Source organism: Zootoca vivipara, chromosome 16 (genome assembly GCF_965207765.1).
Source record: "Zootoca vivipara chromosome 16, rZooViv2.hap1.1, whole genome shotgun sequence".
Lineage (NCBI taxonomy): Eukaryota > Metazoa > Chordata > Lepidosauria > Squamata > Lacertidae > Zootoca > Zootoca vivipara.
The window spans coordinates 37,444,477-37,465,775 of NC_142599.1; the positions used below are offsets into that span (position 1 = coordinate 37,444,477).

General features: G+C 49.7%; 1 protein-coding gene across 2 annotated transcripts in view; it reads right to left on the minus strand.

The window, feature by feature from the left end:
- MTMR11 (myotubularin related protein 11) overlaps nt 1-21,299 on the minus strand; it is a 30,026-nt gene that overhangs the window by 5,929 nt on the left and 2,798 nt on the right. For both annotated transcript variants that reach the window (XM_035097948.3, XM_088660045.1), the window contains exons 2-15: nt 18,652-18,724; nt 13,286-13,425; nt 12,447-12,519; nt 12,091-12,233; nt 9,935-10,013; nt 9,671-9,845; nt 8,540-8,627; nt 8,310-8,398; nt 6,960-7,090; nt 5,072-5,144; nt 4,087-4,157; nt 3,705-3,877; nt 2,025-2,195; nt 770-1,024 (exon numbers count right to left, since the gene is read on the minus strand). In XM_035097948.3, the coding sequence (XP_034953839.3) occupies nt 770-1,024; nt 2,025-2,195; nt 3,705-3,877; nt 4,087-4,157; nt 5,072-5,144; nt 6,960-7,090; nt 8,310-8,398; nt 8,540-8,627; nt 9,671-9,845; nt 9,935-10,013; nt 12,091-12,233; nt 12,447-12,519; nt 13,286-13,425; nt 18,652-18,724 (1,734 nt within the window). The remainder of the gene's footprint in view (nt 1-769; nt 1,025-2,024; nt 2,196-3,704; nt 3,878-4,086; nt 4,158-5,071; nt 5,145-6,959; nt 7,091-8,309; nt 8,399-8,539; nt 8,628-9,670; nt 9,846-9,934; nt 10,014-12,090; nt 12,234-12,446; nt 12,520-13,285; nt 13,426-18,651; nt 18,725-21,299) is intronic.

Genomic DNA, 21,299 nt, shown 5'->3' on the forward strand with positions numbered 1-21,299 from the left:
CACTATACCGACTGAGCTAGCCCAGGTTAGCATCCTGTTCTCACAGTGGCCAAATTCCCCCAAGAACCTAGGAGTCTAGATAGACTGTCTCTGGACATGGAGGTTTTATAAGAGCAGTATAGTTTCAAATTGGATGGGAGACCGCATATTGAGATTCCTGCATTGCAGGGGGGTGGACTAGATGACCCTCGGGACCCCTTCCAACTCTACAATTCTGTGATTTCTTCAGAAGAGCCCTGCTGGATCATGCCAATGGCCCATCAGCTCCAACATCCTCTTCCCACAGTGGCCACCCAGATGCCTGTTGAAAACCCACAAGCAAGATATCAACACAACAGCAACTGGGGGGGGAGCTAAACTGGTTCCTAAACTCTTAACAACAGGGTTCCAGATTCAAACAGGGGAAAACTTGAGTGGTGCTGGCAAAAAGGCTTCTTATCTGAGAACCTGGATAGCCACTGCCAGTCAGTGCAGACAATACTGAGCTAGACGGGCCCCCAGTGGCTTGATCAGCACAAGATATAAGCTTCCTGCTTTCCTGTTTAAGTCAACCCTTTGTTAGGAATCATGAGGACTGGAACGTTGTAAAGGCAGCTTCCCGCAGTCCTGTGGGATGCAGAGTTAGATCTAAGCAGGGAAAGGTGCTGTTTGAGCCTGGTGTCCTACCAGACGGGGAGATGCCAAAGATTTCTACGCATGTCCTCTGGCTCTGAATCCACCAGCCCAAGTTGTGGAAATGACCTCCATGCATTCCCAAACAAACACAAACCTTGCCAATGTTTTGGGGAAGGAAGTTCCCATTCAGAGCCCCGCCGTTGTTGCCACCATTCCCACTGCGCCTGTAGCAGGGGTTCCGGAAGCGCGCCATGTGCCGGGGGCTGTATCTCAAGGACCAGTCCCAGATGGTGGGCAAGGAGGCCCCCGTGGCTTCCTTGACTGGGTAGCCGTCTTTCTCCAAGATCTCCAGGCAGAGGGGTTCTCGCCAGCCATTGATGGGAGTGTAGAGCTGGGTGAGAAAACGGTTCTGGCGGGAGGGGGAAGAGAGAGGGGTGGTGGTGGATGAACTGACCCTTCCCAAAAAAGCATTTTCTGTCTTCCACTTGTATGGATTTTAATGGCCAAAGAAATGTTGCAACAACAGTGGCCTGCTCTCTACAGAGCTATTGTGAGGATTCCCCCATCCTTCAAGAGGAGGAGCGGATTCCTAGAGAGGAGAGGCAGGCCACAGGAGAGAGAACGCCTAGAGCAGCCTTCCACAACCTGGCGCCCTCCAGAGGTTGCGGGACACCACCTCCCAATGCGTCATCACAACCCATGACCTGGGGATGGTGGGAGTTGTAGTCCAAAACAGCTGGAGAGCCACAGGTCCGCCATCTTTAAAGAGAAGGCGCTGATTCCTAGAGTGGAGAGGCAGGCCACAGAGGAGAGAACGGCTAGAGCAGCCTTCCCCAACCTGGCGCCCTCCAGATTCTGTTGGGCTCCAACTCCCAGCGACTGGCACAGTGTCAACACTTGGGGATGATGGTGATGGGGAATGGCAACACCCTGAGAGTACCACTTTGTCTATCCCTGGTCGATCAGCTTAAGTCGTCTTGCCTCTCCTTCCCACCCAGCATCAGAGCAGAGCTTAAGAGAGCCAGCAAATTTGGCCCCACCCTCGTCCCTTTTCAAAGCCAAGCAGTTCTTTTCCTCATTTTTCCCTTTTATATTGTTATTGCTTCGTAAGCAAAAGAAAAGAAGTGCAAACGTAACGAAGGTGAAGAAGGCGAATAATCAAATATTGAAGTCATGAGCCATCACAGCCTTGAGTACCAGCAATCTGAATTATTAAGATTAAAGGTTTTCTAGGGTTTGGCAAAACAGCCCCTGGGCTGCTGTCAAGAGGGGAGAGAGGAGTGTTTTACTTTCCAAAAATCCCATTCTGTTTCTGTACAATGGCACATAAATACAAGATATCAGCTCAAATACACAGGTTCACAAGTGCCAGGCCAGGCTGGGTATATCCTCTCCCCAGCACAGCTCACCTGGTTTTTCCGCCCTCTCTCCCACTGGCAATTAAAGAGGAAAGTGCTGGAGAATGGGACGTAGCTGCTTTCGTGAAGAGCCACCAGGTAGGCTTCGGTGAACTGGAAGGACCCGGGAAATTGCTGCAAAAGCTGCCAGGTGCAGTCCAGGAACAGCAGGAAGACTGGCGACTGCAAAAAGGAGGAAAGACACTGAAACGCTCCCATTTCTTTTCCCCGAGCAAATTTATTCTCTCTTCTCCTCTTCTATGGAGAAAGGCCTCAGGTCAGGGATGGAGCATCTGAGGCTCTGACTCAGTACAAGGCAGCTTTCTGTGTTCTTCTTTCCATGCGACCCTTACTCAGAACGGTGAGGACCAGAACCTTACTTTGATTTTAGGGCAAAGTCTGCAGCACAGCACCAAAGCATCACTTGGCCACTTTGATTGGAGGGACACCCTTACAGGGGCCACATAATACCTGTTCCGCATTTTGTAAGAATTTAATCTTTCAAATTCAGTATACCTGAAGGAGCGTCTCCACCCCCATCACCCAGCCCAGACGCTGAGGTCCAGCTCCGAGGGCTTGTGGTGGTTCCCTCCCTGCGAGAAGCGAAGTTACAGGGATCCAGGCACAGGGCCTCCTCGGTGGTGGCACCCGCCCTGTGGAACTCCCTCCCACTGTATGTCAAGGAAATAAACCAACTATCTGACTTTGAGAAGACATCTGTTCAGGGAAGTTTTTAATGTTTGATGTTTTGTCGTGTTTTGAATCTTCTGTTGGGAGCTGCCCAGAGTGGCTGGGGAAACCCAGCCAGATGGGCGGGGCATAAATAAATTAATATTAAAGTGTGGCAGCACCTACACTTGGAACTCCCTGCCTATGGACACCAGGCTAGGGCACCTTTGCTGCACGCTTTTTGGCACGGGCTAAAAACGCTCGTGTTTAGATAAGCCTACCCAGCTGTTTAGAAAGTGTCGATCCGTTTTTAGGCTTTTGTTATTCTAACTATGAAAGTTTCAGATTATTGTTGCTAGACCAGGTGAGGGTAGCAGATGGGATTCAAACCCTCGGGTGAGTTAAGGGACTTCCCTTGCATGCAAAGGGATTGAGTGGACAAGACCAGGGGGTCCAAAAGTCAAGAAGGCGGTTTCTGCAAGTTCTGTGGAGGGAAGTACTCCATCGGGTGGATGGGTGCACTCCATCGTCTCACCAGACAATTTACAGATGCCAACAACATATCTTACTGATAATATTATCGTTTTATGTTTTTGGTAAGCTGCTTTTAGGTTTGTTGAGGTTCAATCCCCAATGGCATCTCCAGGTAGGACTGGGAGAGACTCCCTGGTCTGAAATCCTGGGGATTCGCTGGCACTCAGTGTAGACCAGGCATCCCCAAACCTCAGCCCTCCAGATGTTTTGGACTACAGTTCCCATTTTCCCCGACCACTGGTCCTGTTAGCTAGGGATCATGGGAGTTGTAGGCCAAAACATCTGGAGGGCCGCAGTTTGGGGATGCCTGGTATAGACAGTAATGAACTAGATGGACCCGGTGCTCTGACTCCAGCTTCTGATATCCCTCGATGATAAATTGTAGGGTTGGAAGGAACCCCCAGGGTAAACAATTCCACCAACTCCCCTTGCCATGCCAGAATCACCGTTAAATGCAGGGACCATCCCATTTTAAAGGGTCCAACTCACCTCATCCCGGTCGTTTTTCTGGAGTAGGTTCAGGCGCTGCAGGAACGGGTGCCCGGTCGCCACCCACTCTTTCTGGACCAGGCTCTGGAAGCCGGAGATGGTTCTGGCATGTGGGTCTGAAATGACTTGCACCAAGGAGGCCAGCAAGCAGTTCAAGTCCCTGTCATCCGATTCTGGAGGGGGAAATGAATGGAGGGTGAGTAAGGGGAGCTTCAGGGTGATGGAGACTCCAAGGTGACCAGGAGTCACCGAGGCAAGGGGTGGGCAGACCAGGGTTGGTCAATCTCACTGTCATTGGAAGAATGTCCCATTGGGCACACCATACACCCTGCAGTGGGTCCTTCTGCAGAAGAAGCACAGAGCAAAGAAACCCTCTCTTTACCTTGGAGGAGGACAGAGCGGCTCCTCTCAGCCAGCAGCACAGCCACTTCACTGGCCTTCTTCAAGCACACCCTAGAAAGGAGGAGGAAGCTGGTAGGTACAGAAATTCATAAGAATGACAGAAAATTGTTTTTATATGCGACCACCGCAGCAAGAATACTATTAGCCCAATGATGGAAGCAGGAGGACATGCCAACAAAAGAAGAGTGGCAGATGAGTGTGATGGACTATGCCGAGCTGGCGAGACTAACAGGGAAAATTCGAAACCAGCAGGACCAGATTTTTCTAAAAGACTGGAACAAATTTATGTCACATTTGAAAGACAATTGTAATGATTTAACATCGCTTGTAAGGTTACAAGAAGTATTTTGTAGGAAGAATTTATGAATTATTGTGAAAAGGATAAAGTTTATTTGATGTAAGATTTGATTTATAACAATAAGTATAGTAACAAAATGCAAAATCAGAAAAGGATTTAGAAAACCATTAGAAGGGGTTGAGGGAAGTTGGAGGCTGTGATAGCCAAAGATTTGTCATTTTGTGTGTGTGTGTGTTTTTTTTGGAGTTGTCATGCTGGAAAATATGTGTAAAAACCAATAGAAAAGAAAAAAAAGAAGGAGGAAGCCTGCTGCATTGCAAAGGACACAAGAAGAGCCTGCTGGATCAGGCCAAAGGGGGGCCATCTTTGATCAGCATCCTGTTCCCCCAGGGGCCAACCAGATGCCTCAATGAGAAGCCCACAAGCAGGACCCAAATGCAACAGCGATTCTCTGTCCTGCAGTGCCCAGCAGCCAACATTCAGAAAAGCATATCTGCCTCCAACCTGCAGAGGCAGAGCATGGCCATCATGGCGAGCAGCCTTCAATCGCCTTCCACCACTACAAATTCACCCGAGCCTCTTTAGACAGAGAGAAGGGGAGACAGAGATGGGAGCCTGTCCTCACTGTAGCCAGAGGGACCAGCTGCGGGGAAGAGATGCAACTCACCTCACGTGATCCAGCCATCGTGTCCCTTCGAGGCTCGAGAGCCACTTCTCATCGGAGGACGAGACGAAGGAATCTAGAAGGGGAATCGAGAGCACACAAGCAAGGGCACCGTTGTGCAAAATCAGAGCACGGACTTTTAGAATCACCAGAAGAGCTTGGCTGCTGGATCAGGCCAAAGGGGGCCAGTCAAGCCCAGCATCCTGTTCTCACAGTGGCCAACCAGGTGCCCTAAAGGGAAACATTCAAGCAGGCCCTTAACACAAGAGCTATTCTCCTCTCCAAAGCAGGACCTGAGAGCTACAGATTCAGAGGCATTTACAGTCGTACCTTGGAAGCCGAACGGAATCTGTTCCGGAAGTCCGTTTGACTTCCAAAACGTTCGACTTCCAAGGCACGGCTTCCCGCAGCCAATTAGAAGCCGCGGAAACCCCGCCGGACGTTCAGCTTCCAAAAGAACATTCACAAACTGGAACACTCACTTCCAGGTTTGTGGCGTTTGGGAGCCAAAACGTTTGACTGCTGAGGCATTCGTCAACCAAGGTACGACTGTACTGCCTCCAACATTGGGGGCAAGATGTAGCTACTATCACAGCTAGCAGCCACTGAATTTGCCTTACCCTCTTTAAAGCCACCCAGCTCGATGGCCACCCCTGCCTCGCGTGTGAGCGAATTCCGCCTTTTCAATTATTATTTTGTCTTTTGGGCAACCTAATCCGAAGGGCTAAGAATAGGGCGCGAGTCTTCAAAATCCCTAGGAAACCATCTGCGCCGTTCCTCCAAAAATAGGATCCCCAACGGAGGTCTGGAACAGTCAGTTGCCAGTTTCAAGGCAGCTGTGCAAAAAAAAAAAAAAAAAAGATCTTGTGTTATTTTTATTCCGATTCCTCATTTGTGGCCTGTGGAGGCCAGGAAGATTCCTCTCCACCCTGTGAGTCATGCAGCATTCTGGAGAAGCATCAGGAAGCTCCACAGAGGGATTAATGCGTAGCCCAGTAGAATCTCTCTGGGAGAGAATTAGGGCTGGTTAATACGGAGGTGTTCATCATTCAACACCTCTCCAGGTACTATCTAAAACTGGTGGCCGGCAGGGGGCGAGACTCCTTATGATCCCCTCTCCTTGGCTCAGTTGGTACGCTCCGTGTGGTTGGACCCAGGTCTGAGGCTCAGATCAATGTCTTGGACAAGATTTCTGCCACCTCTGCAGCTCAGAGAAGGTAACTCCCTTCTGCTGAGTGCTGCATCTAGCTCAGTCTTGTCCACACTGACTGGCAGAGGCTCTCTGGGCTTTCAGACCAGGAGTCCTTTCTAGCCCTGCTTGGAAATGCCTTCAGACACCCCGGGTCAAATTTCAGCAGTACCCTGTGCAGTGCAAAAAATAAATAAATTGGCGCCTCACCACCACCTCTCAAGCTCCACGCCTCATGCGCACCAGTTGTGCTCCCCTAAATCCGCCTCTCCTGGGTCCTTCCAATCTTTCTTGGAAGGTAAGGTAAAAGAAAGCGCCTCTTCGTGTACCACGAGGATAAACTACGGAACTCACTGCCGCAGGAGCCAGCGCTGGCTTTGAAACTTGGGTGGCATTAAAAGAGGATTGGACTAACCAGCCACAGTGCCTTGCTCTGCTTCCGTGGTCACAGGCAGTGATGCTTCTGAAGAAGGGGAGAGTTGCTCTTGCACTTGGGGAGTCCTGCTTGTGGGTTTCCCATTGGGGCACCTGGCTGACCGCTGTGAGCACAGGCTGCTGGGCAAGGTGGGCCATTGGCCTGATTTAGCTGCAGGGATCTTCCTATGTTCAAAGCCGGGTGCTCTGCCAGAGCTCCAGCCCTTCCCCTAACTCAAGAGCGACCCCTGTCGAGAGGCCGGCCCCACGGCTATTTCCTCTTCTCACCGGCAAGGCAGAGGCTCAAGTTCCAAAGCTTGGAGTAGGACTGCTGGATCTCCGGGGGGCTGGGGAGGTCCGCCGTCACCTCGACGATCACACATTGGGGGTGGCCAGCAAGCATCAGAGTTTCCACTGACCTGCAGAAAGAGAGAGAAAGAGAGACGAGGAAGGCAAAGCTGAGCCTCCAGCAAACTGATACAAGTTTGAATCTCACCTTAAAAAGAAAAGAAAAAACTGCTTCAGTGGCTTAGTGTTAGCTGTGGTTCCGGCATTGCAGGGGGTTGGACTAGATCAGCATTTCTCAACCACTGTTCCGCGGCACACTAGTGTGCCGCGAGACGCTGGCTGGTGTGCCGCAACGTGCGGCGACGAGAAGGGCGATTTGCATTGTCACGTGCCTGGCGGCCGCCAATAAAAAACTCTGTCCCGCCGGAAAGCAATATTTGGCAAGTGTTTCTTACAGTCATAATTATAATATAGGGCGGCACAGAGTTAATTTTTAAAACTTTTTTAATGGTGGTGTGCCTCGTGATTTTTTTCACGGAACAAGTGTGCCGTGGCCCAAAAAAGGTTGAGAAACACTGGACTAGATGACCCTTGGTGTCCCTTCCAACTCCCACCTCTACCGTTCTACCATTCTATGAGAGATGGGAATCTGAGCTCCCTCCGACACCTCTGCTGTGGCAGACCAGCAATTCCAGATGGCTCCTCTCCCTCGACTGCCACCTTTCTATCAAGGAACTACTTTATAAGAACCGAGGGCTGAGCTTGAGTTCCTCTTCCCTCCCTGTCCCTTTCCCCTTGTATATAGAACAGGGGTCAGCAACCTTTTTAAGCCATGGGCTTTAAGCCACTGTCCCTCAGACCATGTGGTGGACCAGACTATATTTTGAAAAATAAATATGAACGAATTCCTATGCCCCACAAATAACCCAGAGATGCATTTTAAATAAAAGCACACATTCTACTCATGTAAAAACACGCTGATTCCCGGACCGTCCGCGGGCCAGATTGAGAAGGTGATTGGGCTGCATCCGGCCCCGGGCCTTAGGTTGCCTACCCCTGATATAGAATCATAGATTTGTAGAGTTGGAAGGGTCCCCCAGGGGCCATCTAACCCAACCCCCTGCTGCAGAACAGAGATGGCAGCTAAATAATCTCTGAGAGGTGGAGTCGGAAACCTTCCGAGGTGGTGTTTAAAATGGCAAGCCTGTGGGCAGGTGTAATAAACCTGGGCAGGTATAATAAAAAAATATAAGTGGCCTGGAAATTCCCCAAGACTGGAAGCACTTTTGAGGGCAGGGACCCCTGTCTCTCCCACAGCCCCCCTTCTCTTCCCCCCCCCCAGCAACGTACCTCATGTCTTCCTTCTCTGGGTCTGAATCGAGATGGAAGCTGGCTGCTCGAAGGAGATCGCTGCCTCCTGGATGATGCCAGCACAGCCTCTGGGGGACGGAAGAGGGAAGGAGCTGAATGGGATTCCCTGTGATGCATTTTGCTGGATTTGGGGGTTGGGAGTCATGTACGCCGTTTAAGACATCCCCCACCCACCACCCAACCAAACCAAGCATGCTCAGGTCGCTCACCGGGATGCGTCTTTCGTTGAAATGGACAAAGGCCCTCTTCAGCTCATTGTCCAGAAACCAACTGGGGACCCAAAAGTATTTGGGGAGGCTGCAGAGAGAGGAAGCAGACCGTTGACAAGGAAAAGAAGAGGCAGACTTTTACAGAGCCAAACCATTTGAGTTCCTCTCGTTCAGTCTTATCTAGACTGACAGGGCTTTTCAGGTGGGGAGGAGGGCATTCCCAGCCCTACCTGGAAATGTCATTGGGGCCATTCTGCATGTGAAGCAGATGTTCTATCATTGAGCTACGACCCTAGTCCGATGCATAAATTAAGATTCTAGTTCTTGTGAGAATGTTGTGGGTAGCAGGAGAGGATATATCGATTAAATATTATCCTTCCTCACTCAAGCTAGCGAGCTAGTAGCAGAGTACATTCCCCTGTACATTGCAGGAAGCTAGTTGGTAGATTCGTCTGAATCTCTTGAGTTAAGCAATCCAGTCTGGCTTGTCCAGATTGGATTTGTTCCTGGTAAATTCCCCTTTAATTCCCTCTTAAAAGAATAAAGACACAACAGTCTTCTATGAAAAGTAATAAGAAGTTTTCTCACATTCAGTTCACAGTAGGTTCCCTGAAGGCAGGCTGTAGCTTGTAGTTACAAAAGAGAGTTTGGGTTCATCCCATATGGGGATTGAGCCCATGTGCTGCTGGCTGAGAGCCAGCAGACAGCAAAAGAACATCAAGAGAGTAGCATCAAGAGAAAGAAGGTCAAGAGAAGGAGTAGCATGGAGAATGGAAGGTGGCTGCATGACCAGCCTTTTTATGGGGTCTCCCTGGTCACACGCAGGGGGAGGATGCTCCAGACAGGTGTGACAGGAAGTCCTCCTGGCTGAAGCAACATCCCCCTGTGTGTCCACTCTGGGCAAACAGGAAATGTTGTACTTGACTGCTATAGTGATTTCACATCCCACCGTTCTCATTCTGGTCCTAGAATCCTAGTCCTCAGAAGATAGCACCAATTCAAGTAGGGACACAGGGAGCTGCCTTAAAACAGTCACACCCCCATTGTGACATCTGGCTCAGTACTGTCTAGGGTCCCTCCCCGCCACCTCCTTCTTCCCAGAAAACCAACCCCATAGGCCATATATTACACCTGGTGGACATGTCAAAGCGCTCATTGACAGAGCTGACCCGCCAGCCCGCAGCTCCGAGTCTCTGCAGCTCCTTCTCCCAGTCCCGGAGGGTCTGGAACAAGAGCGTTGGGGAACCATCCTCCTTTTCCTCTTCCTCCTCCAGCACCTCCTCCTCCTGATTCGGCTGGCAGTTCCCTGCAGTGGCAAAAGAGGCATAAGGCTCCATCACCCGCAGACCCTCAAGGCAGCCAGCGTCTCCCTCCCCCTCGGCCAGCTGGACTCACTCAAATTCTTCAGGGCAGCATCTTCGTAGGAGCCATCCCTGGCGCTGCTCTCGTGAGCCTGAGCAATAGCCATGGAGACCTGGAACAGCATGGCAGGGAGAGGGTTAAGCCCAGCAGAGGGCCACATTCCCTTCTGGGCAAGCTTCTGGGGGGGGGGCATTCCAGAGGTGGGCAGGGTCAGAGGCAAAAGTGGCCAAAGCAATTTTGCATATTTTATCTTTGTACAGTTGGCTAGTTTCTTTAAAACACATATATATACACACACATTAGGCACCTTTTATCATATGTAGTAAAATAATTCTGGGAAATGATATATAATGAGTTGGGGGGGAATGCTTAAAATAACTTTTTTGGGGGGGGCACCCTGAAGCCTTCCTTTTAGGAATTCTAGATGCCGAAATCCCAAGGGAGAAGAAAATACAATTTATGTATGCGACCACGGCTGCGTGGGTGTTATTGGCCCAGAGATGGAAAGAAGATACAGTAAATTCCCTAGCAGAGAAGAATGGCAGACCAAGTTGGTGGATTACGCCAAAATGGCAAAAATGACCAGAAGAATCAGAAATCAGGAAGACCAAAATTTTAATAAGGAATGGGGAAAATTTATAACCTATCTTAAAAACCATTGTAAACAAAGGGGAGGATGAAAGTCCAAGAGATTCCTTGGAATCTTATTTTTAATGTTGTATGTTCGATAGTAAAGCTAAAGGGACCCCTGACAATTAAGTCCAGTCGCAAACGACTCTGGGGTTATGGCGCTCATCTCGCTTTAAAGGCCAAGGGAGCCAGCGTTTGTCCACTTCCACAGATAGTTTTTCCGGGTCATGTGGCCAGCATGACTAAGCCGCTTCTGGCGGAACCAGAGCAGCACACAGAAACACCATTTACCTTCCCGCCAGAGCGGTACCTATTTATCTTCTTGCACTGTGTGCTTTCGAACTGCTAGGTTGGCAGGAGCTGGGACCGAGCAACGGGAGCTCAGCCTGTCGCAGGGATTCGAACCGCCGACCTTCTGATCGGCAAGCCCAAGCAGCACAGTGGTTTAACCCACAGCGCCACCTGCGTCCCTGTATGTTCGATATGTGACTGTAAAATTTTAATCTGAGAAAACAAATAAACTTATTTTATTTACACATACACACATTTTAAAACATACAGGAAAACAAAAGACGTGTAAGTGTAAATAAATATCAAAAACAAAATCTAATTACAACAAATAAAAATTGGACTGCTTTCTACATCTCTCTATCCCTCTATCCCTCAAGGGAATCCCTCAAGGAAGATGCTAACCAGGGCTAGTCAGGCGTGTGGCCTGCAGAGACTTCCAAGGGCTGGCAAGAGAAGCCACATTTAGCCCCAGACCTCGCCCCTGATGTGCAGCAGCCCTCACCTTTCCTTAGGCCTGCCGTGAGATAACAGGGGCTTCCACATGGCTGCTTTTTGTGGACTTGGTGCAACTCATTCACCTGCGTTTTGTCTAACATCTGCCCACGACATCACCCTCACCCAGATGCCAACACCTCCCTTTCCCCATTGAATCTGGTTTACCTCTGTGAAAAATCCAGTACACAGCATCAGACACCAGAAACAAACACATAGCAATTCCCCCACACTTATCCTCTGACTCACTCTGCCTCTCGGCAGGGCCGGCTCCTGAGCGATGCGTTCACCCCGTTCATTTCAGTGCCGAGGAAGCACATTACAAACATACAGTCGTGCCTCAGAAGTCAAACGCCTTGCGAGTCGAACGTTTTGGCTCCCTGCAAACCTGGAAGTGAGTGCTCCAGCTTGCAAATGTTCTTTGGAACCCGAATGTCCAACACGACTTCTGCAACTTCCGATTGGCTGCAGGAGCTTCCTACAGCCAATCAGAAGCCGCGCCTTGGCTTCCAAACGTTTTGGAAGTCAAATGGACTTCCAGAATGGATTCTGTCCGACTCCCGAGGTACCACTGTAATTGGCACTGTATTTGCCTGCAGCCCGAAAACAACAGCAATCGCCAGCTGTGCCTCTGGAATGGCTTCTGTTCCAGACATGTGGGCAGTGGCAATTTTTGTTTCCTGTTTCTGTTCTCCAACATCATCTCTACGATTTCTCTCTCTCTCTCTTTCTCCCTCCGCTGCTGAATTCTGTGTCTCCCCCTCCCCGCAACTCACCCGGAAGGCCTGAGGCTCTAAGCCGCTGTCGTGGAACCGGAACCGCAGCACCCGGAAATCCCGGCAGCAGATGATCAGCTCCTCTGGGATGAACTTCAGGGTCGAGGTACTAGTGAGCACTTTAGCCTTTGTGAAGCTGTTGACTTGGGGGGGGGGTAAGAAAAGCAGAAGCCGTGTGTTAACTACAGGGGAAAAGAGCCAGAAGGACCTGAAGAGTTAATAGCAGCGATGGAGGGGAGCACCAGGCGCACAAATGGCAGGTTTACAGGGTTACAGCAAGATCAGAGGTCTCTGCCCCGAGGGGCTTACAATCAAGGGCGGAAGGAGATGATTTAAGGCAGCCCTCTTAACCTTACCAGCAAGCAGTCTCCCGATGCAAGGGAGGGCAACGTCGTAGTCGCTGTGCATGAAAGTTTGGCAGGAACAGTCCTGGAGAAAAAGAGCGGAATTGCTCTCAGCCGGGTTTACGGCGCCTAGCATGCCTTCATCTTGGGAAGGGAGCTTTCCCCTTTCAAGCAGAAGGTCCCAGGTTCAGTCATCACTGGCATCTACAGATTGGACTAGGGGGAGAAACCCTACCTAAAACTCCAGAGAGTTGCTGCCAGCCAGTGTGGGCGATATCTAGCTAGATGGGCCAGTGGTCTGACTCAGGCGACGACATTTTATTCCAGAATCAGTGGAAACTATTTAAGGGAAAGAGCTGTAACTCAGTGGTGGGACACCTGCCTTTCAAGCAGAAGGTTCAGTCCCTGAAGACATCTCTAGGTGGAGATGCCTGGCCGAAATCCTGGAAAGCTACTGCTGCCAGTCAGTGTAGATGGTACTGAGCTAGATGGACCAGAGGGGTCTGACTCAGCCCTTGATTCAGAACCATGAGGGCTAGAATCTTAGCATTATTTTAAACTTAGTGGCATTTCCATGAAGGGCTGGGGAAATTCCACTGCCTGAAACCAGGGGCAGCTGCTGCCAGCCAGTGCAGACAGTCCTGAACTAGATGCACCGATTATCAGTATAAGGCCGTTCCAATTTAAGTCAAGTTCCCTCCCCCCCCCAAAAAAAATCTTGAGGTCTGGAATCTTGCCTTGTTTTTAAGGGAAGGGTTCAGTGATAGACCAATGGTCTGACTTGCTTTAAAGAAGCTACTCTCTTCTTTTCTGGACAAGGCAGCATTGCAGAAACCCACCGGGCAACTCACCTCTGTGTTTGGAGAGGGGTCTGGTAAGAAAGCCACTCTCAAGTTGGTGCAATACAGGGTGCCTGGGATGTACCTCGCTTCTCCATCTCGGGAAGGGATGCTTTTCCGCACGTGAGCTGCCTCTTCTCGAATATATTCGCCTGCAGGATAGAATTCACAATGAAGGGGACTTGGGAGAAACACTGTGCAATGGGAGGTTGCACGGGAAGCTTTCAGAAACTCCTGGAGAAGAGAAAAGGAGAGAGAAGCCCTTATTTCTTCCCAGCTTCCCCCACCTGTGTGTGTGTGTGTGTGTGTGTGTGTATGTATACCTAGACCTTTTGGCACCTCTGGAAATCGAAGAGAGTTGTCACTGTCATCCAGAAATACCCATTTCACAGAAGAAAAACTGGTGGTGCTCAGAATGTCACCCCCAAAAGGCAAAATTCCTACTTATAAACAAATGCATAGTTAAGCTACAGAAACTCCCTGCCATGGGAGGCAGTGTTGGCCACCAAAAGAGATGGCTTTAAAAAAGGATGGACAAATTCATGGAGCAGATGCTCGTGGTCTTTTCTAACTCAGCTCCTAGCCACAGTGGCTATGCTCTGCCTCCACACTGAATGCCAGTTGCCAGAAACCTCAGGAGAGGAAAGTGACCTTGGGCTCTGATCCAGCTTGCAGGCTCCTCACAGTCATCATGATCCAGAAGACTTCATATGTCCACACACTCCAAATAAAACGCAGACCGAGAAAAAAAAAACCCAAGCAGGCAGCATTTTCCCAAAAGTAGGCAACCCATCCAACTAAACAGCAAGGCAAAAAACCCCTCATTCTTCACTTTTTAAAAATCAGGAGGTGCTGGGGAAACCCATGAAGGATTTCTGGGGGTGACAAGGCAGCTGGGGACTCCAGTTCTGAAGTTCCCCCTCTCCTTGCTCCTCCTTCCTGTTCACCTAGCCAGGTTCCCAATCGCCATGCAACGCCTTTGCCAAGCAGGAAAGCACTCAGTGTTTGCCCTCTAGGGCTGTCACAACCCCCAGGTGTCCAAGCGACAAGGGCAGGCAGGACTCCCTCACTGAGAGCAAAGCCCCGACTTCTTCAGAGACACCAAGTCGGCTGCCTTTTTTCCACTAAGGCCCCACTCTAGTTAATCATTTGCCACGCAAGCACTTCCTTTCCCCCACTGCTGTTTCCAAATACGCCTCTCTCGCCTCTAAAAAGGTGTGCGGGGAAGACAAAGCAAGTTTCTCCTTCCCCGCAAGTTAAATTTTTGTGTGTGACTTCAACAGTGCAAATCTGCCTTTCCAGAACATGCTCGAGTTCCTCCCACAAAATACTGACATTCTGGGTTCCCCCTTCCACAAACACCCTTGCAGACATCCATTCCTAGTGGTTAATGTGTTCGACTAGGACCTTGGAGAGACCAGGGTTCGAATCCGCCCCTCAGCCTAACCTACCTCATAGGGCTGTTGTGGGGGTTAAATGAGGGTGAGGAGAACCATGTCTGCGACCGTGAGCTACTTGGAGGAAAAAGTGGAATATAAATGTGCTAAATAAACAAGTCATGGATCCCATAAGCAAGAAAAGCCTGCCTCTGCAAATAAAGAATGAAAGAAAACCTCTTCTACTGCAAAGTGGTGCCTGCCCACCTTTTCCTCCTGGGTGTCTCCTCGCCTAACCTCTAGGGATTTCATCACTGCATTATGGCAAATTGAGTGGCCCACTTTCTACCTAATTCACTCCCCAGCATCAGACGCGATAATAACAAACTCTCTCCAGCCCCGCGAGGCATCTTCTAACATAGCCACTCTTTTAAAAACACACACAAATGATATCCAAATAGCTCCTGTTGTGCTAATAATACAAGTTTCAGCTTGTTTTGCATACCGAAACGCATTTGGAAACCGGAAGCACTCCCCACTCCGCTTATGAAGGAAGACTCATCGAGCTGGAAGAATTGCAACAGCTCCCAGCTCTTCCCAGAAAGACGAAGTGCACTTTTAAACACACAAACTGGAATCCAGGAATATAAAACATTGTCTCCCACTGCCCACCCCACAAAGGAATCAGCAATCGCCTGTAAGAACTCGAAATAGACTATGGCTTGAAATGTGTCTCACTGGTGCTCTCGAGTATTTCTCGCTATTTTTGTACACAGCTGAAAGCTCATTTTAGTACAGTGGTACCTCGGTTTATGAACACAATTGGTTCTGGAAGTCTGTTCATAAACTGAAGCGTTCATAAACTGAAGCGAACTTTCCCATTGAAAATAATGGAAAGTGAATTAATCCGTTCCAGACGGTCCGCGGAGTAAGCGTTCATAAACTGAAGCAAACTTTCCCATTGAAAGTAATGGAAAGTGGATTAATCCGTTCCAGACGGGTCCACGGAGTACTTAAACTGAAGCGTTCATAAACTGAAGCATGGGTGTAATTGGTTCCGGAAGTCTGTTCATAAACTGAAGCGTTCATAAACTGAAGCAAACTTTCCCATTGAAAGTAATGGAAAATGAATTAATCCGTTCCAGATGGGTCCGTGGCGTTCATAAACCAAAAATTCATAAACCGAGGTGTTCATAAACCGAGGTTCCACTGTACAATGCAAATAAGCAGCTGGATTGTCTATTCATTACAGCCATACCTCATGTTACATCCGCTTCAGGATGCGTCTTTTCGAGATACAGATGCGCCGAACCCAGAAGTCCCGGAACGGGTTACTTCCGGGATCGGCGCATGCGCATGTGCAGAAGCGCTGAATTACGTCACACGCCTGTGCAGGCGTGGCGCTTCAGGGTGTGGCCTTTTCAGGTTGCAAACGGGCCTCTGGAACGGATCCCGTTCACAACCAGAGGTACCACTGTATTATTTATCTGTTCCATTTACTGTACACCCACCTTTTCTTTCAAGGAGCTCAGGATAGTGTGTACATGGTTCTGCCCCCACCCCAACCTCATTTATTCCTCACAAGAACCCTGAGAGGTAGGCCAGGTTGAGTGCTTCATGGCTGGGTGAGGATTTGAACCCTGGCCTCTCCCAGCTCCTGGTTCGGCACTCTAACCATTACACCACACTGGCTGTCATCTTTACACAGTCTGGTCCAATATTTGGATCGGGCCAAAGAGGGCCCATCTAGTTCAGCATCCCATTCTCACAGTGGCCAATCAGTTGCCCCTGAGCAGGACCTGAAGTGCAATGATTCCCACCAACGGGCATTCAGAAGCATTTCTGCCTCTGGCAGGGAAAGCAGAGCATAGCCAGCTAGATGGTAGCCATGGGCCAGTCCTCGCCTCCTCCTTGAAACTGTCCAGTCTTCTTCTAAAGCCATCCAAGTTGCTGGCCGTTGCTGCCTCCTGTGGCCATGAGTTCCACAGTTTAATAATCCAAAGATAAGAGCGTGGAGCTTCAAAAGACCCCAAGTAGCCGCTCAGACCCCTCCTGCATCCTGACCTCTTGACGCTCTTTGAATATCATTTGGCCCTCTCTTACTTGTTGTGCAGACTATTGCTATAAAACTGATAGCACTGTATAAGGAAATAACCTAGACTGTATAAGGACGAACCTAGACAGCATCTTAAAAAGCAGAGACATCACCTTGCCATCCAAGGTCCGTATAGAAGTGTATGGAAGTGAGAGCTGGACCATAAAGAAGGCTGATCGCCAAAGAATGGATGCTTTTGAATTATGGTGCTGGAGGAGACTCTTGAGAGTCCCATGGACTGCAAGAAGATCAAACCTATCCATTCTGAAGGAAATCAGCCCTGAGTGCTCACTGGAAGGACAGATCGTGAAGCTGAGGCTCCAATACTTTGGCCACCTCATGAGAAGAGAAGAATCCTTGGAAAAGACCCTGATCAGGGCCGGCTCTAGGTATAGTTCCGGTGGCGCGGGGCACCAGGGCGCCAGGCCGGCAGGCGGGGCACTGCGTGGCAAAGCCGCACGGAAGCCATGCTGTGCGCTGCGAGGGGGGAGCCGGAGCGATCTCCGCGCCTCAGCGCCAGGGCGCCCGACCTGCTCGAGACTGCCCTGACTCTGATGTTGTGAAAGATGGAGGGCACAAGGAGAAGGGGGCGACAGAGGACGAGATGGTTGGACAGTGTTCTCGAAGCCACCAACATGAGTCTGACCAAACTGCGGGAGGCAGTGGAAGATAGGAGTGCCTGGCGTGCTATGGTCCATGGGGTCACGAAGAGTCGGACACGACTAAACGACTAAACAACAAAAGGAAATAAAACCCGACAGAATCCCCCTCCTCAAATCCGAGCAATGGGAGAGGGGGCAGAGAAGCTTGTCCCTGCAGCGCTCTTCTTCCAGAGCCATTTCTCCCTGTTCACGGGTGACTTCCCCGGCTGACTGGACCATGTGGCCCAGTGGTGCCTGCAGGGGGGTCCATCTGCTCCAATAGCTGCCCTTCCCTTCTCTTCCCAGTGTCCCACAAGAATGCCTTTGGACAGCTGCATTCGAGCATGAAAAGGAAGCCTTAACCCTTTGTGGCTCCCTCATGGGGGGTCGCCCCAAGCTTGTATTCAAATAAAAGACCCAACAAAGCCTTTCTCTTTCTCAGAAAAACAACAACACAGCAAAGCGGGCGGGGAGGGGAGACCCCTCCTTGCAACACACACACACACACACACACACACACACACACACGACAAATTCCTCCATGCACGCCCATGGGGAAAGTTCTACCTCCCCATGGGATCGTAGCCAAAGAACGGTGCATGTTTCTTTAAGGAATGACTTAAAAACATAAGGAGAGCCTGCTGGATCAGGCCAGAATCCTGTTTCCACAGTGGCCAACCAGATGCCTCTGAGGGTAACTTGCAATTCAGGATTCGCACACAAGACAGCACAGCTGCGGAGGCAGAGGTCAGCCATCAGGGTTAGTAACCATCGATAGTCCCCTCTATGAATATTTCTAACCCTCTTTCAAAGCAATCCAGCTGGGTGGCCGTCACGGCCTCATGAGGCAGTGAGTTCCGTAGTTCAACTCTGTGCTGTGTGAAGAACGGCTTCCTTTTAACTGTCCTGAATCTTCCAACATTCCTTGGATGTCCAGTAGGGGGAAAAAAATTCTCTGTTCGCTCTCTCTGCACCATATATCATTTTGGACACCTCTTGTCGTCCATTTCCTCGTTGCCCTTTTCTGAACCTTTTCCCAGCTCTGCAATATCCTTTTGGGGGGGCGGCAGGGGGGGGGGGTTAGATGACCACATCTCTATATAGCGCACCGTCGTCCTCCATTCTCTATCCCCACCTCTCAATATCAACCCGTTCCTTGGGACCTGGTGTTTTATACAACACTGAGTCGTCTTTAAACGAGGCGTTGTGCTTTAATGTTTGGGATCGCATGAAAGAGGGTTGAGAAATAAAGTAAAATCGGAATACCTGGGATGCATTGGAGAGCGTGGCAGGATTTGTTCCTCTTGTCACTCATGTCGGGGGACTTTGGACCCTTCGTCTGCAAGGAGAAAGGGGGGGGTGAGCAGACGTGCTACAGCGTTTGGCTGGCCGGGACCTTTGATCCATCAGGAAAATATGGAGTCATTCCGATGTTCTTAAGTGGCAGGGCGAGGGAAGAGCCTAGCTATGGATTTTGCAAAGTTCACGCTTATTTCCTTCCTCTCCCTTCTGGGTCTCTGGGATTATTATTTTTTAGCAGGAGGCCCTGGCTGTTTGCGAGACTTTCTGTCCCTCTTGATTTTGCCAAGGGGACGTGGCTCTGTGGCAGGGCACCTGCTTGGCATGCAGAAGGTCCCTGGTCCCGCTGGTATCTCCAGGTAATAATAATAATAATAATAATAATAATAATAATAATAATAATAAAGATGTAAGATATCTTTATTGTCATTGTCCCCTTGCGGGAACAACAAAATTACTCCAATAATAATAATAATAATAATAATAATAATAATAATAATAATAATAATTTATTGAATTTATATACCGCCCTAATTTATATACTGCCCTATACCCGGGGGGTCTCAGGGCGGTTCACAGGATAAAAGCAAGATATAAAACCGCAAAATACAAAATAAAAACAACAACCCAATAACCCCACCACCACACAAAAAACCCACCACATTTAAAAAAGGTGTAATCAGATCAACCCAAAGCCTGGTTGAAAAGGAACGTTTTTGCCTGGCGCCTAAAGGTGTATAATGAAGGCGCCAGGCGAATTTCCCTGGGGAGAGCATTCCACAGATGGGGAGCCACTGCAGAGAAGGCCCCGTTCTCGTGTTGCCACCCTCCGGACCTCTCGAGGAGGAGGAACACAAAGGAGGGCCTCAGAAGGTGATCTCAGGGTCTGGGTAGGTTCATATGGAAAGAGTCGGTCCTTGAGGTATTGCGGCCCTGAGTTGTTAGGGCTGAGAATGCCCCCAGCCTGACACTATTGGCCTGACACTACTGGCAGTATTGGGATTCCATCCTTGGCAAGGTGCATCTGTGCCCTTCAAGACTGGCCTTCAGAAGGGATGGTGAAACATCTCCATTTTCCCAGGTGGCTGAAAAGCACCTGCTACTGGCAACCCTGAGATCCCAGTATTTAGAATTTTTCAACGTTGTTTTGTTATTGGCACGTTTGCTGGCCTGGTGCCTTTCAGGAGGAGGAGGAGGAGGAGGAGGAGGAGGAGGAGGAGGAGGATCGTAGCAAAGAACCCAAGACTCCTCTCGTCCAACCCCCTGCAAGAAGGAGGAGATTGGGAACATTGGTAGGCTTCCTGTGGCTGAACATTGTGAGCTGCTGAATCGCGAAGGAAGAGGACACCTCACCCCAAAGGCTGTTTGCTCAGTGGTGGAGGGGTCTCCACTTTGCATAGGGAGGTCACCGGTTTAATCCTTACGCACTCCAGTGAATTATAGGCTCCCAGGTACCAGGTGGAAGGAGAGCACCTGCCTTTCCTTGTCACCATACACCTCAGGCGAGAGCAAAACACTCATTCCTCCTTTCCTACAGGAAGCTGCCTGCATCCTTCTCTGTGGGATAAAAGTTTGGCTACATCCGTGAGAGGGGACTCTGTATTCTTCTAGCTCAGGCATCCCCAAACTTCGGGCCTCCAGATGTTTTGGACTACAATTCCCATCATCCCTGACCACTGGTCCTGTTAGCTCGGGATCATGGGAGTTGTAGGCCAAAACATCTGGAGGGCTGCAGTTTGGGGGTGCCTGTTCTAGCTCTTTTCTTTGTTCAGCCCAGACACTGAGGTCCAACTCCAAGGGCTTTCTGGTGGTTCCCTCCCTGCGAGAAGCGAGGTTACAGGGAACCAGGCAGAGGGCCTTCTCGGTGGCGGCGCCCACCCTGTGGAATGCCCTCCCATCAGATGTCAAGGAAATAAACAACTATCTGACTTTTAGAAGACATCTGAAGGCAGCCCTGTTTAGGGAACTTTTTAATATTTGATGTTTTATCATGTTTTTAATATTCTGTTGGGAGCCGCTCAGAGTAGCTGGGGAAACCCAGCCAGATGGGCGGGGCATAAATAAATAAATATATTATTGTTATTATTATTTCTTTTTTCTACTTTTTTTGTTTACAGTAGTTTGTTTTTTATTGTAATGTGAAAAGTTTTAATAAATCTATCTATCTATCTATCTATCTATCTAGATAGATAGATAGATAGATAGATAGATAGATAGTCGTACCTCAGAAGTCAAACAGAATCCGTTCCGGAAACCCATTTGACTTCCAAAACATTCGGAAACCAAGGCATGGTTTCCGATTGGCTGCAGGAAGCTCCTGCAGCCAATCGGAAGCCACAGAAGTCACGTTGGACGTTCGGGTTCCAAAGAACATTCGCAAACCAGAATACTCCGTTCTGGGTTTGCGGCGTTCGGGAGCCAAAACGTTCGACTCGCTAGGTGTTTGGGATCCAAGGTACGACTGTGTATGGAAGCTGCCTTATCCTGAATCAGACCATTGGCCCATGTAGCTCAGGTCTGCCCACACTGACTGGCAGCAATGGCTCTATGGGATTTCAGATCCACCAGGTCTCTCCGCTACCTGGAGAGGTCGGGAATGAACCTGGGACCTTCTG